The sequence below is a fragment of the Sus scrofa genome, chromosome 10 (genome assembly GCF_054392235.1).
Source record: "Sus scrofa isolate SSC_HxYL_T2T_F1_AM1 chromosome 10, Sscrofa_HxYL_maternal_Yorkshire_Landrace_v2.0, whole genome shotgun sequence".
Taxonomy (NCBI): domain Eukaryota; kingdom Metazoa; phylum Chordata; class Mammalia; order Artiodactyla; family Suidae; genus Sus; species Sus scrofa.
In genome coordinates this window covers 53,790,137-53,807,056 of record NC_139392.1, presented here as the reverse complement: position 1 = coordinate 53,807,056, position 16,920 = coordinate 53,790,137, and the positions used below count along the sequence as shown (strand labels likewise).

General features: G+C 48.8%; 1 protein-coding gene and 1 long non-coding RNA gene across 47 annotated transcripts in view; one reads left to right on the top strand and one right to left on the bottom strand.

Annotated features, from left to right (window-relative positions):
• AOPEP (aminopeptidase O (putative)) overlaps positions 1 to 16,920 on the top strand; it is a 396,587-nt gene that overhangs the window by 229,891 nt on the left and 149,776 nt on the right. For 29 of the 46 annotated variants that reach the window (XR_014817672.1, XR_014817663.1, XR_014817670.1 and 26 more), the window contains one exon: positions 3,666 to 3,772. The exons of 1 other annotated variant lie outside the window; for it this stretch is intronic. Coding sequence is in view for 25 of the 45 variants with exons in the window: in XM_084979736.1 (XP_084835862.1) it covers positions 3,666 to 3,772 (107 nt within the window). In the remaining 20 variants the exon portion in view is untranslated. Of the gene's footprint in view, positions 1 to 2,770; positions 3,179 to 3,665; positions 4,846 to 5,158; positions 5,803 to 16,823; positions 16,905 to 16,920 lie in introns of those variants that run through there. 16 more of the 46 variants (XR_014817669.1, XR_014817662.1, XR_014817667.1 and 13 more) reach the window with 3 other exon arrangements.
• LOC146399429 (uncharacterized) lies at positions 12,673 to 15,771 on the bottom strand. Its single transcript, XR_014817702.1, has 2 exons — positions 15,479 to 15,771; positions 12,673 to 14,739 (listed from the first exon to the last, which is right to left on the bottom strand). It is a non-coding gene; the product is annotated as an uncharacterized LOC146399429 (long non-coding RNA).

Sequence of the window (16,920 nt, the reverse complement as noted above, 5' to 3'; positions counted from 1 at the left end):
TTCTACTGAGCCTTGATGGAAACTCTGAAGTGGTCATTCTAGAACTAATGCAAAATTTGGAAAGATTTCCAGACAGAGTACATCATTGCTCTGGCCCTTTGCTTGAAGGCTGAGTGAGACTGAGCTGCGGGTGGTCCCTGACAAGCACCCTTAACAAATCTCCCAAGAATGCTTCTTGGGGCAGGAAAGGGTGGGCTGCCTCCCGGGACTCTCCCAATCAGCAGCTTGCTTCATCCCTGCACAGGGCATGAGGGCTCATGGGTCACTCTGTTGCCCGCGAGACTGCGCTCTGCAGCACCCAGCATCAGCCAGCACTGCAAGAGAGTGGGTTTGAACAAGGCAATAGAAACCTGCATTCCTCTCAGCGTGGCATTCCGCAGGGAGAAGTGAGTTGAGTTAGTGGCAAGTGAGATCGTATAACTTGTCATCAACTTGGGTAAAGTCTAAACCCCTCTGCAGGTGTCTCGGTCAGCTCTGGCTGCCATAACTAAATACCGCAAGCCGGGAGACTTCAACAACACACGCTTGCTGTTCTCATAGTTTGGGAGGCTGCAGATCCAAGGTCAGGGTGCTGACAGGCTTGGTTTCTGGTGACACCTCTTTTCCCTGGTTCGGCGGGGGCCATCTTCTCACCATGTCCTCACATGGCCTTTCCTCAGTGCACACAGTTTTAGTGTCTCTTCCTCTTTCTTTTTTTTTATAAAAATCATTTTTATTTTTTTCCATTATAGCTGGTTTACAGTGATCTGTCAATTTTCTGCTGTACAGCATGGTGACCCAATTACACAGACAGGTACACATTCTATTTTCTCACATTATCCTGCTCCATCATAAGTGACTAGACCTAGTTGCCAGTGCTACACAGCAGGATCTCATTGCTAATCCAATCCAAAGGCAGGAGTCTGCATCTATTAACCCCAAGCTCCCAGTCCATCCCCCTCCCTCCGCCCCTCCCCCCTGCCCCTTAGCAACCACAAGTCTATTCTCCAAGTCCATGATTTTCTTTTCTGTGGAAAGGTTCATTTGTGTCCTATATTAGATTCCAGATATAAGTGATATCATATGGGATTTGTCTTTCTCTTTCTGACTAACTTCACTCAGGATGAGAGCCTCTAGTTCCATCCATGTTGCTTCAAATGGCATTAACTCTTCCTCTTCTTATAAGGACACCAGCCCTACTGGATGAGGGCAGAGCCCCAAACCTTTTTTTTTTTTCTTTTTCTTTTATAGTTGTTTTACAGTGTTCTATCAATTTTTGCTATACAGCAAAATGACCCAGTCATACATACATACACATTCTTTTTCTCACATTATCCTTTATCATGCTCCATCACAAGCGATTGGATATAGTTCCCAGTGCTACACAGCAGGATCTCATTGCTTATCCATCCCAAATGCAATAGTTTGCATCTACTAACCCCAAGCTCCCAGTCCATCTCACTCCCTGCTCCTCCCCCTTGGCAACCACAAGTCTGTTCTCCAAGTCCATGAGTTTGTTTCTTTTCTGCAGATAGATTCATTTGTGCCATATATTAGAATCCAGATATGTGGTATCATCATATTTGTCTTTCTCTTTCTGACTGACTTCACTTAGTATGAGTTTCTAGTTCCATCCATGTTGATTCAAATGGCATTACTTTGCTCTTTTTTATGGCTGAGTAGTATTCCATTGTGTATATGTAGCACATCTTCTTAATCCATTCATCTGTTGATGGATGTTTAGGTTGTTTCCACGTCTTGGCTATTGTGAATAGTGCTGCAGTGAACAGAGGGGTGCATGTATCTTTTTCAATACAAGTGTTGTCTGGATGTATGCCCAGGAGTGGGATTGCTGGGTCATATGGTAGTTCTATATTTAGTTTTCTGAGGAACCTCCATACTGTTTTCCATAGTCGTTGTACCAGTTTGTATTCCCTCCAACAGTGGAGGAGGGTACCTTTTTCTCCACACCCTCTCCAGCATTTGTTATTGGTTGACTTGTTAATGGTGGCCATTTTCACCTGTGTGAGGTGGTACCTCATTGTAGTTTTGATTTGCATTTCTCTAATACTTAGTGATTATTTGAGCATTTTTTCATATGCCTCTTGGCCATCTGTGTTATCTTCTTTGGAGAAATGTCTATTCAGGTCTTCTGTAGGGCCCCATCCTTTTGACATCATTTAACCTTCATTACCTCCTGAAAGGCCCGGTCTCCAAACACAGTCACACTGGCGATGAGGGCTTCAACTTGTGTGATATGTGTTGGGGAGAGACAATTTAGCCTCTAACAACAGGGCACACAAGGTTCATTGGTCACCTGGCCTCTGCTGGCTGTTTGGTACCTCTGTCCCTCCCTGGATGGCATCTTGCTCCCTGCCTGACCCTATCCCTCACCGTTTTCTAAACATGTCACACTCTTTTCAGGCCCCATGAGCCTGGCACATGCTTTCCTTCCTCCTGAAACTCCTCCTCCCCTGGACGACTCCCCTGTCCCTGGGGACCGGTTCAGGTGCCATCACCTCCTCAGGAAAGCCTTCCTACCACCCTGATGGGCCAGGGAGCATCGGGGTTCTTCCCTGTCATCACTGCATTTTTTTTTTCCATCTTTTTAGGGCCACACTTGTGGCATATGGAAGTTTCCAGGCTAGGGGTTGAATCAGAGCTGCAGCTGCCGGCCTACACCACAGCTCACGGCAACGCCGGATCCTTAACCCGCTGAGCAAGGCCAGGGATTGAACCTGTATTCCCATGGATACTACTAGTTGGGTTCATTATGACTGAGCCACAACAGAAACTGCCCCGTCACTACATTTTGACCGTTAGTGTTCTTATCTGGACTCTTCAGGAAGCTGTGTCCATTTTGTCCCCAGGGCCTGGCGGAGCATCAGTAAGTAACTGTCAAGGGAACTATTAGGGAGCTTTAATTTCCAGAAATGCCTGTGGATGCAGCCCTTTCCCTCCCCAGTGGGCACGCTGCTGCCCTCCCCTGTGGAGGGTACAGCCGTGGGGGCCTCAAGAGCATGTGGAGGAGGGCAGCCCATTCTGACCAGCAGGGCAGGGAGCAAGGCCGTCTCTTTCCCCAAGCCTGCGTCCAGGCAGCTCGGCCTTTCTGCTTCTATGCAAACAGAATCATCTGGGTCACATTAGCCGGCTCCACTGTAAACAGCCCTGACAAACTGAGGGCTGGGGAGAATAGGAGGTAAATGGAGGGGGCCTTTCCCACCCGATGCAGAAGGACAAAGCAGGAAGGGGCTGGGTGGAACCAGAGTGCAAACGGCCCCCTGGGGAGGCCTGCTCACGGGCTCACTCTCTCTCTCTCCCAAGTGGGTAGGGGTGTGGGTGGGAGGGGAGGTTCCAGGACAGGGTGAGGGTGGGGGCTTGGGGGGGGTAGGGTTGTGGGGGAGGTTCCAGGAGGGGGTGGGGGGCGGTGTGCGCCTCCCAAAAAGGCCCGGGGGTTGGGGGGGTGAGGGCTGGTTCTACGTTTGCGGACCTCAGAGGCCCTCTGACCCCTCTACTACTAGGGCACAAGGCAAGGCAGGGGCCTCTGTGCCACCGACGCCCCCAACCCCCCCTTCGCCGGCAAAAAAACCAAAACTCTCTGCTCCATGGGACGGCTCTGACCCTGCGTGAGGACAACAGTGACTGTGTTTTGTGCATATGTGTCTGTGTGTCTGTGGTCTAAGCAGCTGGCCCCCCACGAGGCCCAGGAGCAGCAGGAGCTGAGGGCTTGCCTGCGCTGGCGTCGCCTCCGGGACGAGGTGCGGAGCTCCCCTGAGGAGATGCAGGTGTTGAGGTAAAGCATCACGTGATCCCGCCCCCCTCCTTTCCTTCAAGCCTCATTCAGGCCATCTCCTTAAATCGGCTGTTTCCTTTTAAAATTAAATTGGGCTGGATTACTCATCCTCCCAGGGACAGAATTGTTATGTTTTAAGTCGTTCAGGGTGTGGGTTTGGATTTGCCTTCTGACATTTTCCCTGGGTGTCTATTCAGGAAAAAAAAAAAGCACGGGGCCGTTTCCGGGACCACATTCTTCACTTGAGGTCGTAATAGTCACTCTGTGTGGTGGCTGCGGACTTGGAGAAGGTTGAAGTCCGGTAGCCTGGCAGACAGTAACCCCTGAAAGCCAAACGGGGTGGGGGGGGAGAAAAAAAACCTTTAGGAAAATATTGATTCCTAAGTGTTTAGTAGTAACAGATGTTTGTGTCAATGGGGCCTTTTGTTCCGGATGCAGCCCCGCAGGAGGCCACTCCTGTGCTGGTGGGAGGATTCTGCTCTCAGCTCCTGTGTTTTATTTTCTGAGTGTGTCCTGCAGCACTTGTTAAGGATTACTTCTTGCCATTTTTTTTTCTTTTTTTTTTGGTTCCTCTGTTTGCTCCTTCTCGTCAGGTCTCTAAATAGTTGTTTATCTGAAACCTCAAGCCTAGGCCCCAGGAGCACTGCAGTTGCCATGGCAACAGAAGCTTCCCTCCTGCCCCCTCTTGCTTGGAGCCCAGCCTTTGGACTCGGTGGTCAGACAGGTGGGAAGGCGGCCATCCAGGAGTCACCCCTCTTTTTAGATGGCTGTCCTGAAGGCCAGTTCCTGGGCAGAAGCCCGCCTGCATGGATTTTGCTTCTGTTGTTTATTTTTAATAAACAACACCCCCCTGCAACACACACACACACACACACACACACAGAGGTGGCTTCCCCCTAAGGCTGGAGTCTGAGGGAAATGCGGGCCCAGCCTGACCCCAGCGAGGCCGACCAGTCCTTCTGTGCTGCCCGGCAGCCAGGGTGTGGCCGCTCTTCCCACGAAGAAGTCCCCCCTCTCACGCTAACTGCTGCTGTGGCTGACTCATCCATTGTTTAGGAAAGCCAGAGCCAGGAGCCCTGCCTGCCCCACCCAGCGCCACTGTTCACACATCCGGTCACTCAGCCAGCGGGATGGCCACACCCACGGCCAGCGTGCACAGGGTCCCTGCTCTCATGCAACTCGCGGTCAGTTGGGCCCCTCTTGCATGCACGGCTAGTGACAGGTGGTAAGAAGCGGTGTGAAGGGAGCACAGAGATTGACAGCAAGGAGGATGCCTCTCTGTAGAGCACCAAGGCCTTAAGGCAGGAGGCACACGGCTTGGCATGCTGGTGCTGGAGGGACAGAGAGGAGGGCAGCGTGGTAGGAAGAGCAGGGAGAGGCAGGCAGGCGCTGGAGCTTCCAGCCTTCCCCCAAGTGCAACTGGAAGCCGCCCAGGGCCTTCAGCAGGGAAGGATCCCTGCTCTGCGGGCAGCAGACAAAAAGCAAGGAGATGGGTTAGAACGTGGCAGTAGACGGTCACGCTTCCAGTCCTGCTGGTCACAGGACAGACACGAGAAGCCAACCTATTTAAGACAAGTTTTGGCAGTGGGACTGGCAGGTCTTTGGTCTATTGAGTGTGGAGAGGAGGCAACTGAAAGTGTCCAGAATGACTTCTAGGCTTTTGACTTGAGCAGCTGGGCAGACAGATGGCGGTGCCATGTGGTGAGATGGTACAGACTCCGGGTGGAGCAGGCTTTGGAGGGAAGAATCAAGATTCCCATTCGGCATGTGTTAAGGTTGACGTGCCAAATAGATACTCAACTATTGAGAACTCAGTGGGGTTTACAAGTCAGGAGCTCACTGGAAAAAATGGGGACATTCAGCCTATGGCTACTGACAATCCCAAGCCTGGTAAAATCACTGGGAAAGAAGAAGGTGGGAGAAGAGGTTGGGAGGAAGAGGCGGAGCCAGCGGAGGAGCTGGGGAAATCAGTGCAGAGAGAACCCAGGTGCCAGGAGTCCTGGAAGTCAGGAAAGGGAGTGAGTCAAAAATTGTATTGGGAAAATAACAATTAAAAAAAAAGAAAAGAAAAGAAAGAAAAGAAAGTGAGTCAAGAAGATGGGAATGGGATGTTGGATGCTGCCGAGGGCCGTGGGACGGGGAGGGAGAGAAGGGGCCCTGGAGTGAGTGTGGGCCCTGCAAAGGATGCTGGTGACCTTGACGGGCATGCATGTATTCATGAGTTGTGGAGAAGGGAGCTAGATCGAAGTGACGAGTGAGGGGAGATCAGGAAGCAGAGACACTGGGTGTGGACTGTGTGAGAGAAGTTGTGCCGGAAGGGGAGGTAGATGAAGATCAGAGAGGTTTGTTTTAAGGTGGCTGCTGCGGGAGCACACTTATGTGCGAGCTGTAACTAGGCCAATCCCGTCAGCTCTCAAGGCTCGATGCTTCCATTCCCCAAGTCCTTTGGAAGCCTCCCGTTCTGCATGCCCCTAGTCCTTTGGTGGAGTTAGGGGCATTATAATTAACATTCCTTGGAGTTCCCGTTGTGGCTCAGCAGGTAAGGAACCCGACCAGTATCCACGAAGACACAGGTTCAAGCCCTGGCTCCCCAGGTCAAGGATCCGGCCTGGCCGTGAGCTGCGGCATAGGTCACAGATGTGGCTCGGATCTGGCATTGCTGGGTGTGGTGTAGGCCGACATCTGCAGCTCTGATTCGACCTCTCGCCTGGGACCTTCCACATGTTGCAGGTGTGGCCCTAAGAAGCAAAAATAATAATAATAATAATAGTAATAACATTACTTGATGAAATAAGTTCCCAGCTTATAAGCAGTCAGAAGGACAGTGGGAAATCCGTACACATGTGCAGAGAGCCTTAGCTCTAGACTTGGTGGTGCTTCTAATGTCCAAGAGCTTGTCCTTTGTGTGTGGAGCTGGGAGAAGGAATACACTATTTTTAGACCCGTGTGCTAGAAGGCTTATTATGGCATTTGTTTTTCTTAGTATTCAGAAATTGTGTTTGCCTAAATTTAGGCTAACCGTGAAATGACTGCATTTGAAAGATTTGTTGCACATCACTATAGAAAATATTGTTATCCGATGCACTGACCGTGAAGAGGAAATGTTTCTGAACCGATCCCAAGTTACATAGTCTAGGTTTAGTTTCCTCTCCTTCCCTAGAATCCTCCCTTAAATGGGCATGGAGAGCCTCAAAATAAGTGAAAGGAAGAACCAGACTTGTGAGAATCTGTCCTCAGATTTTTGTTGTACTACACAGATGAGACCTGCAAAGAAGTCCCGGGAAACCACACAGTAATCAAAGGTGTTATCTTTCTGGTCTTGAAATGATGGACCAAGAACAACTTAGAAATCTGGGTTTCAGGAGTTCCCATCGTGGCTCAGTGGTTAACAAATCTGACTAGGAACCATGAGGTTGCAAGTTCGATCCCTGGCCTTGCTCAGTGGGTTAAGGATCCCGCGTTGCCATGAACTGTGGTGTAGGTCGCAGACACAGCTCGGATCCAGCGTTGCTGTGGCTGTGGTGCAGGCCGGCGGCTACAGCTCTGATTCGACCCCTAGCCTGGGAACCTCCATATGCTGTGTGGCCCAAGAAAAGACAAAGAAAAGAAAAAGAAATCTTGGTTTCATGTTGCCAGACAGTGGAAGCATCTCTTGCCCGTCTTTGCAGCAACGTTCATCATGGTGGACCACTCCCTCTTTCTAAAAACACTTTCTTCGCTTCTGTGTGTCACACTCTCCTTGATCTCCTTCTGTCTCCATGCCAGTGCTTCCCCATCTTTCCTGCTGGCTGTTATCCATCTTCACTTAGATGACTCACGGCTCGAAAGCCTGGTTACAGTGTCTAACATCATACAGCTGATAAAGGGCAGAGTGGGGATTAAAACAATCCTCTCTTCCCTATACCATCCGTCTGCCTCCAAAGAACTTGATTTTAGTGGCCCTCAAAAAAAAGAAGGAAAAAAAAAAGTTCTCATCGTGGCTCAGCAGGTGAAAAACCTGACTAGTATCCATGAAGACGAGGGTCCCATCGCTGGCCTTGCTCAGTGCCTTAGGGATCTGGCATGGCTGAAGGCCCGCCACTGTAGCTCTCATGAGACCCCTAGTCTGGGAACGTCCATGTGCCCCTAAAATGCAAAAACAGAACAAAAACAAGAAACCTCCAGGTGTCTTGAACTGTGGAAGGACATGAAGATTGGGCTAAAATAAATATCCTTGGACCAAGCGTCTTTATCTTTTACACATGAGAGTGTCTATCTGATTATTTCAGTCAATATCTGGGAGGGAAAGAAAAACTCAATATTGTGTTGATCATAGATACTGGAGGAGTATTAACAAAGCGAGACGAGAAAAACTCAAATTAGGTTTGTCTCGGACTTGCTAATTTCAGTAATTTAGGAGAACTCTTTTCCGTTTGCGCCTTGAACACACCCAGCGTAGAAGCATGGCTCTCATCAAAGGTGCCTTAAATGGACCTGGTCGTAAGTTTCATTTGGTTCCAAGAGTTCCATGTGTTTTCCCACACCCTTCTCAGCCTTCACTGGCTGCGGAGCCTATAGTGCGGCTTCAGGCTCCTGAGGCATGGTCTCCAAAAGCGAGGGTCGCATTACTGACTCCAAGCCTTTTCGCGTTGGTTAATTATTAAAATGCCTTTCCCATCGATGAGACCCAGGGGCTCTCTCCAGGCGCTCCCCCGCCCCTCCTCCAGCCCCGGGCAGACCCATTTGCCAGGCAAGGCTTGGGCTCGCTGCTCTTCCACTCTGCCCTGCCTGACCACCACCTCTTGGCTCTCTCATTTGTCCTCCCAACCCCGGCCTAAGAGCTCCCCCCGCCCCCAACTCCTCGGTCCAGGGCTGCAGCCTTGACTCTTGACAAGGAAGCTGCAAGGAGGCTTCTGAAAGCCTTGGTCTCTAGGGTTTAGCTGCCTCCAGCATCTTCTGAGTGCTTTCAGTTAGCCTATCGATGACAGGCCGGCGAGATGGAAGAGCTCCGGTGACAGAGTCAGAGGCCATCTCTCTTGCTTTTGATTGTTTGTGATTTATTACCACTCCCCCCCCTTTTCTGGATTCATTGTTCAAGTCAAGCCCATGCTGAGAAAAACATGAAAATGCGTTCCATTGAGGAGGTGCTGACAAGCCCAGAGCCCGCCCTGGCTCTTTCTAGATGCCGCTAGAATCTGAGAGACATGCAAACTGTACTCCTATCTTCCTTGTGAACCCCTCACCCCCGGGTCACAAAGACATCGCATAATAACAGGGAAACTCCCCCAAGTATGTGATTCTAGCTGTCGCCAGAACGAAAGGTGCACGCCACGAGTTCTGAGTTTGCATGATGCCACTGAGACTTTTTTTCCTGTTAAAAGTCTATGTGAAGTTTTCACCTTTAAAGTTTTTTTTTTTTTTTTCAACATTTTTCTTTCTAATCCTTGAAGAACATAGCAATCTTCTCCCACCCACATGCGGGAACGGGTCCATTCGCAGCCGCATGAGCCTGCCTCATGGAAAAGCTCCAGCCCAGAGCTTCAGTCTTGGCCACCACGCCCCCACCTTGGGTCTGAACGCTCCCCGGAAAGAATTCTTCAGTCTCCACTGGCTCCGCAGGCCACGATTAAATCCCTGCATCCCCTCGGGCAACTCCACGGTGGAGTTTGGTGTTTATTCACACCTTCCCCTTGCCCATGCCTCCCCCCCCACCCTTCTCCTGCCTCCTGCCCCACCAGGGAGATTGAGGCCATCAGCCTGTTCTCAACTGGATTCTGTAAGCTCATCAGCACGCACGCCTACCCTGGCCGCTCAGATGCCTAACTGCCTACCTGTCAGTCGTCTTTCTTGGTCTTTTGTTTGTTTGTTTGTTTGCTTTTGAGGGCTGCATCCACAGCATATGGACGTTCCCAGGCTAGGGGTTGAATTGGAGCTGCAGCTGCCAGCCTTCACCACAACCACAGCAATTCAGGATCCAAGCTGGTCCTTAACCCACTAAGCGAGGCCAAGGATCGCACTTGCATCCCCGTGGATGCTAGTCGGGTTCTTAACTAGTCCCAACCACAATAGGAACTCCCGACCTGTCAGTCTTAACACAGCTGAAGAAAATTTCTAGTTCCAGAAACAGAACTAGAAATGAGTATGCCTTGGTGCAGATCCTAGAGCTCCTTATGTAAGTGAGCTTTAAACCCCTCTGCCCACAAGGGAGACGGGAAGGACAGTCGGTCCACCAGGCGAGGATGGAGTGCTGATTACTTTGGACGTGACCAGGATCACAAGTCTAGGGAAACTTTTTTCCTAAGGTCCTTGTGCCCTTACGATCACCAGATTCTTTCTTTCTTTTTTTTTTTTTTTTTTTGTCTTTTTGCCATTTCTTGGGCCGCTCCCATGGCATATGGAGGTTCCCAGCTAGGGGTCTAATCGCAGCTGTAGCCGCCAGCATACGCCAGAGCCACAGCGATACAAGAGCCGAGCCGAATCTGCGACCTACACCACAGCTCACAGCAACACTAGATCCTTAACCCACTGAGCAAGGCCAGGGATCGAACCCACAACCTCATGGTTCCTAGTTGGATTCATTAACCACTGAGCCACGACGGGACCTCCAGATCACCAGATTCTGTAAACACAGTTCTTTCCTCATTAGGCTCCTTTGCTTTGGTGCTGTTGATAACTCTTCCCTTCTGGAAATTTCCATCATCTGACTTTCATGGCTATCCCTCTTCCAGTTGTTCTTGGCCCCTCCTGCCATCCCTCCTCGGTCGCCTTCAAAGTCATCTCTTCGTCTTCCTGCTCTCAGAGTTGGTCTTCCCCAGGGGGACCCCCTCTAGGCTGCACAATGTCCTGGAGTGGTCTCATCTAAACGCCCCGTCTTAGGTGGGCTTCTCCAGAAGCAGCCGAACTTCATGTGAAAGGGATGTATCAAGACAGATTCCCAGGAGGGAGAGATGGAAGGAAGCATGGAAAGCCAAGCTGGGGTGCCATGATATCAAGTCGGGTTACATGACATTGCGCTGCAGGCAATGGGGGCCAGCTTAAGATCTGTCCTCGTCAGGGGCAAGGGGCCCAGAGCGTGCACCTCCCTGTACCTGCCATCACAACTTGGAGAGAGGTACATTCTAGGTGCTTATGGCAAAAGAGGCTCAGGCCACCTGAGGGTCTCATCTGACTGTCACATGCCAAGACCTGATGTGCACAGGAATGATAAAATGTGGGTGATGAGTGGGGCCTGGGCACAGCTGACCCCACCTCCCATCTGTGTTGAGGGCTCCCAAGGCTCCAGTCCAGCCCAGATCTCTCTTAAAGAGCAGATTGAGGAGCTCCCACTGTGGCGCAATGGGATCAACGGCGTGTTGGGAGCACTGGGTTGAAGGTTTGATCCCCGGCCGGCACAATGGGTTGAGGATCCTAAGTTGCCGAAGTTGTGGCTTAGGTTGCACCTGTAGCTCCATCTGATCCCTGGCCTGGGAGCTCCATATGCTGTGGGGTGGCCAAAAATGAGACAAAAAAAAAAGATGAGATGTGAATGCTGACCTGTCCATTGCCATCTCTTCCTGGCTGCCCTACATCTCATGCTGGTAATGCCCTCTCCCGCTCCCACCATCTCACCTCCAGGAGCGCTGGACCCCTCCCTGGTGGTACAAGTTCACACACTCGTTCAAGGTAGCAACGTGGGAAACTCATCCAACTCCTCCCTCCCCTCCACTCCCCTACACCCCCAGGAGGGTTTAAGCCCTGACCATGAACTCACCTTCTAAGTGTTTCTCAGTGTTACCCTTTTCCACCCCAATAGCACTCTTTCTCTGTTGAGAACTTAATGGCTTGCTTGCAGTGATCTAACAGCCTCTGAATTGTTTTTTTTTTTCTTTCTTTTTCTCTTTCTTTCTTTCTCTCTTTCTCTCTCTCTCTCTTTCTTTCTTTCTTTTTTTAAGGGCCACATCCACAGCATATGGAAGTTTCCAGGCTAGGGGACTAATCAGAGATGTCACAGCTGCCAGCCTACTCCAGAGCCACAGCAACACCAGATCTGAGCTACTTTCTGTGATCTACACCACAGTCCACAGCAATGCTAGATCCTTAACCCACTGAGCGAGGCCAGGGATCGAACCCACAACCTCATGGTTCCTAGTCAGATTCATTTCCACCGCGCCACAATGAGAACTCCCCAAATTGTTTTTTTCTACCTCTAGTCTTGCCCCATGAAATCCATCTTCCTCACTGCCACTGAGGAGCTCTACTTATGAAACCTTGCAATTCTGCCACCTCCTTGCTCATAGCGTTCCAGAAGCTCCCCGCCCCACTCCAAGAGAAATCTCAAGCTCCTGAATACAGTAGGCAAGGCCCCGCATGCCATCACTCCAGTCTCCTCCCTTGCCATTCTTTGCTTTACCCTCTAGGCACCTCAAAGAGTTCATTGACTCCTACTGTATTAGTTTGTCAGGGCTGCTGTAACAAAATTCCAAGGACTGATATGTGGCTTAAACAACAGAAATGTATTTTCTTACAGCCGTAGAGGCTAGAAGTCCAAGATCAAGGTGTCAGCAGGTTTGGTCTCTTCTGAGGCTGTTCTCCTTGGCGCGCAAGCAGCCACCTTCTAACTGGGTCCATCCTCACTTTGGCTTTTCTCTGTGTGCCTGCACTCCCTGTGTCTCTGTATATGCCCTAATCTCTTCTTAGGACACCAACCAGACCGAGTTAAGGTCCAACCTAGTGGCCTCCTTTTAATTTAATTCCCTCTTTTTAAAAAATTTTTTTAAAAATTATAGTTGATTTACAATGTTCTGTCAATTTCTGCAATACAGCCCAGTGACCTAGTCATACATATGTACATTCTTGTTCCCACATTATCCTTCATCATGTTCCATCACAAGTGATCGGATATAGTTCCCCGTGCTATACAGCAGGACCTCATTGTCTATCCATTTTAAATGTGGCAGTTTGCATTTATTACCCCAGAACTCCCAGTCCATCCCACTCCCTCCCCCTCCCCCAAGGCAACCACAGGTCTGCTGTCCATGTCTGTGAGTCCGTTTCTGTTCTGTAGATGGTTTCATTTGTGCCGTATATTGGATTCCAGATCTAAGTATATCATAAGGAATTTGTCTTTCTCTTTCCGACTTACTTCTCTTCATACTGAGAGTCTCTAGTTCCATCCATGTTGCTGCAAATGGCATTATTTTGCTCTTTTTTATGGCTGAGTAGTATTCCATTGTGTATATGTACCACATCTCCTTAATCCACTCATCTGTCGATGGACATTTAGGTTGTTTCCATGTCTTGGCTGTTGTGAATACTGCTGTAATGAACATAGGGGTGCATGTATCTTTTTTGAATGAAAGTTTTGTCTAGATATATGCCCAAGAGTGGGATCGCTGGGTCATATGGTAGTTCTACATTTCGTTTTCTGAGGTACCCGACGCTGGTCAGAATGGCCATCATTAACCAGCCAATGTAACTTTACTTTTTAAAGGCCTTCTCTCCAAATGCAGTCACATTCTGAGGCACTGGGGGTTAGGGCTTCAGCACAAACATTTTGGAGAGGTGTGATTCAGCCCATAACACCTACTGTCTGGCTCTGGTTCTTTCTTATCTCCTTGTCTTTTTTTCATGTTGTCTCTATTTATAATATCCTTCCCTTGTTGCTTGACTCCAGATTGTTCTGCTCAGCAGTACAGCTATCACTACCTTCCAAAAGTCTCAGGCATGACATGATAAGCCAATGACCCTCCTCTCTACCTGCTAAATGCTCTGGTTGTATCTCCACTTCTGACCTTACTGCATTACTTGATAATTATATTTAGAATGAGCCATATTAAAGTGCCAATACTGAGCCATCTTTAGCCTATAAAAACAAACAATTTCACATGGTCCAACCCAATACATCTCTCTTCTAAACCATCGCCCTTTTGAACTTAGGGCCTATGTCTTCCTCTGCCTCTGTGTGCCACAATGCTTGGCACTGAGTGGGTGCTTGATAAATATTGAAGAAATGAATGCCATAGACAGCATGAGCTCTGTCCCTGAGTTTCCTTCTATATCATTCAGAGAGTTAAAATATTGGTCACAAGACAAATTATAGGTTGTGTCCTCAGAATTCAAAGAGCTGAGAATTTAGTATTAGTAAGCTGAGTTAGAAGGAGCCATTGGGAAGATGTGAGGCTAAGCTGGGATGGTAGGAAAGAAGAGCAGTGAGGCTGATAAAGAGGTAAAGAGAAGGAAACTCAATGAGCAAGGCCTGGCAGGCATACGCAGCAAATTGATTGTGGAAGTGTCCATTAAGTGAGAATGGGCTTCCTGAAGAGGAGAGCCATTAAGAACCCATGAGACTAAAGGTGGACCAGGCTAAGTAATGGAGCCAAATTCGAGAGTCCAGGCAGTGGGAAGCTATTTTCAGTTCTAAGACTGACATAATGAAAATGGAGTTCTGGGAAGATGACCCAGGCTTCGGGATAACACATGATCAGAGAGACAGAGTCTAGAGGCCAGATGGAATTAGATGGCTTTTTCAGAAACCCAGGCCTGGGATTAGAAGAACTTGGCATCCTCTTCTTGGTTGGCCTAAGGCTCTGAATGAGCCGCTCATTTGGGGTTATTCAAACTGATCGAAAGGTCAATGTAGCTTCCAGTAATATACTGGGAAGCCATCCCTGATTGCAGGTAAGGATGTCCCACCAGAGGAACAGGTTGACTGTGTGGGCTTTGTGAGCTTCGTGCCGACTCTGAACAGAGCAAAAGGCCATAGTCCTGATGCCTTCTCGGCCAAGACCTGGCCGATCCTGTCTCACTTTAGAGAAACATCAGCTGAGGATGCAGACAGAACTCTCTCCAGAGCTTGGCAGTCTTCAGATCTCAACTCAGGAAAGGAGTATAGGCTGTATAACAGTAAGCGTGGAAGTTCAACTGCCCGGATTCGAGTCCAGTGCTGACTCCACTCCTTGCTCTGTGACCATGAGGGAGTTACACAGCCGCAGCCGAGCTTTAGTTCCTCGCTGTATAACACATAATAACACAAGCATTTAATAATACCACAATCATTTCCACTTTATAGGTTAGTGTAAGGAATACATGTGATGAGTACGTGCACCATTTAGAACACACGTGGTAGGTTGAATCACAGGAAATTGCCATGTTGATGGATCCTAAAATGACAGACAATTGTTAATTTCCTGTGGTTCAACCTATAGTAAATACCCAGCGCATGTCAGCTGGACCCTCTGGCACCTGAGAAATGTTTGCCCAACAAGGGACAGAGGGCACGAGGACACAGCCCCCACAGCCAGCTTCACTCTCCCTCCTGGTTTATTCTAGTCTCTTCTTTCACTGCTGCTACCCTTTTGCTGGCAACCACAAGGCATCCTGCCCCTGACTCTTTACCAGCCTGAGCCTGAAATCACCTACCTTTCCTCTTCACAAACTCAAAATTGGTTGGAATGTTGAAAATGTTAATTTTGCTAAGAAGTTGAGAGGACTTTTTTTTTTTTTTTCCAAGTGCAAGAATGCCTGGTTACAAGTGAAAAGGATAGGATTAAAAGCAAAAACAACCCCTCCCCCCCCCAAAAAAAAAGAACATTAAACAAAGATGCTCAAAGGAATAGCTTGAGGAAAGAAGGAACTTGGCAATGCTTCTGAGACTAATGGGATCCTCCTACCCTCCCGGGACCTACTTCAGGTTTAATCTCTACATAGGGCCACCCTGGGTGTCCCCTCTGGCTCCGCTCTGTACAGTACCTGGCCTCTGCAGTGCAGATTCTGACGTCAGCCCTGAGAAGCAAAAACTTCTTGCCCCCATGGCTTTCAAGGGTTCTGACCTGAGCTCCGACCACCAGCACGGGCCTGTGAGTTTCCTAAAGTCTTTAAACCTGTGCCTTGAAACGTCTGCCCTCCACCCTCTGTCACTCAGGCTCAGAGGCCCTTCCACCCCATTCTCCGTGTCTGTTGGGGTTTTTGTTTTGTTTTGTCATAAATTTGAACCACACAGGCTAGCCGTGTAGCCTGTCCCTACCCTTTCGTGACTAGAGGATGCTGTACCTGTGCCAGCATTTTCTGAAAAACTTGAGGGCCCTCTGCCAGCCAGAAACAGACTCTGCCCTTTCCTGTTTCAAAGGCCAGCTCCACCCCCTTGAGCTGCCCACTCAGTTCCTGTTTCCTGTCGAAGGGACACCTCCGCGCTCACTTCTTTTACCCAGCAGCAATGACAGACATGTCCTGGAGAGTTGAACTTAGATTACCCCACCTTCATTTTTCTAGACCATTCCCTGGTTGCTCATCCCTCAGGTATTTCCAAGGGAGGAGCAGAATTCTCTTTGATGGGGCCCCGAATTACATACTCACTCCGCATGGTGTTTCATTTTTGCAGTAACATTTAGTAGAGTTCTTTTTTAATGGAGAAAAACTTGAAGAAATAAAGGAGTTCATAATCCCTGCTTAGCTAACCATGGCTAGGGTGTGTGTGTGTGTGTGTGTGTGTGTAACTACAAGTATGTAATAGGCAAACTCAGTTTAGAAAATATGAAATTCCATCCCCACCCCTGTAGTCCTCACCCTGAGATTATCACAGCTAGCATTTTCTTGTGAATTCTTCAGAAAATAAATTTTAGAAGGATATATATATCATTTTTCTGTATTACTGCCCTGTGTGGCACTGATTCATGAGAACACTATTTACCTATGAAATATTTTCCTAAAATAATAATGCATGTACATAAACCAATCTCTAATAGTTCACACCTGTTTTGCTCGTCCTCTGAGCATATCTTATGAACTCAGCCAATCCTAGCATGATGCGTGTTATATTGGTGGCTAATGAGTGTTAGTGTCCCACTCAGAAAAACTCCTAGCCAGTGAGTACTTTCTCATGTAATCCTAAAGTCACCCTGTTCTGTAAATTCTTTGTAGGTTTCTCCCATGCCCCCCGCCTCCGCCACCTCCATTTAGTTTGTATTCTGGCCAATAGTTTTGATCAAAAATGGCTGACAAAAAAAGTGAATAAGTATTGCCTGAACCTGCTGCAAAGACAGAGAATATCCTACTGCATATTAAAATCCAGTTTTATAGGGGCTCCTCCCCCTTTCAGGTCAATGGTTGAGGAGAGAAAGGATAGAAGAGAAGGATTGGATGTCTGCTCGAGTTTGGAGGTGCTAGCCACGGCAATTAGGTAAGAGCATGAAATA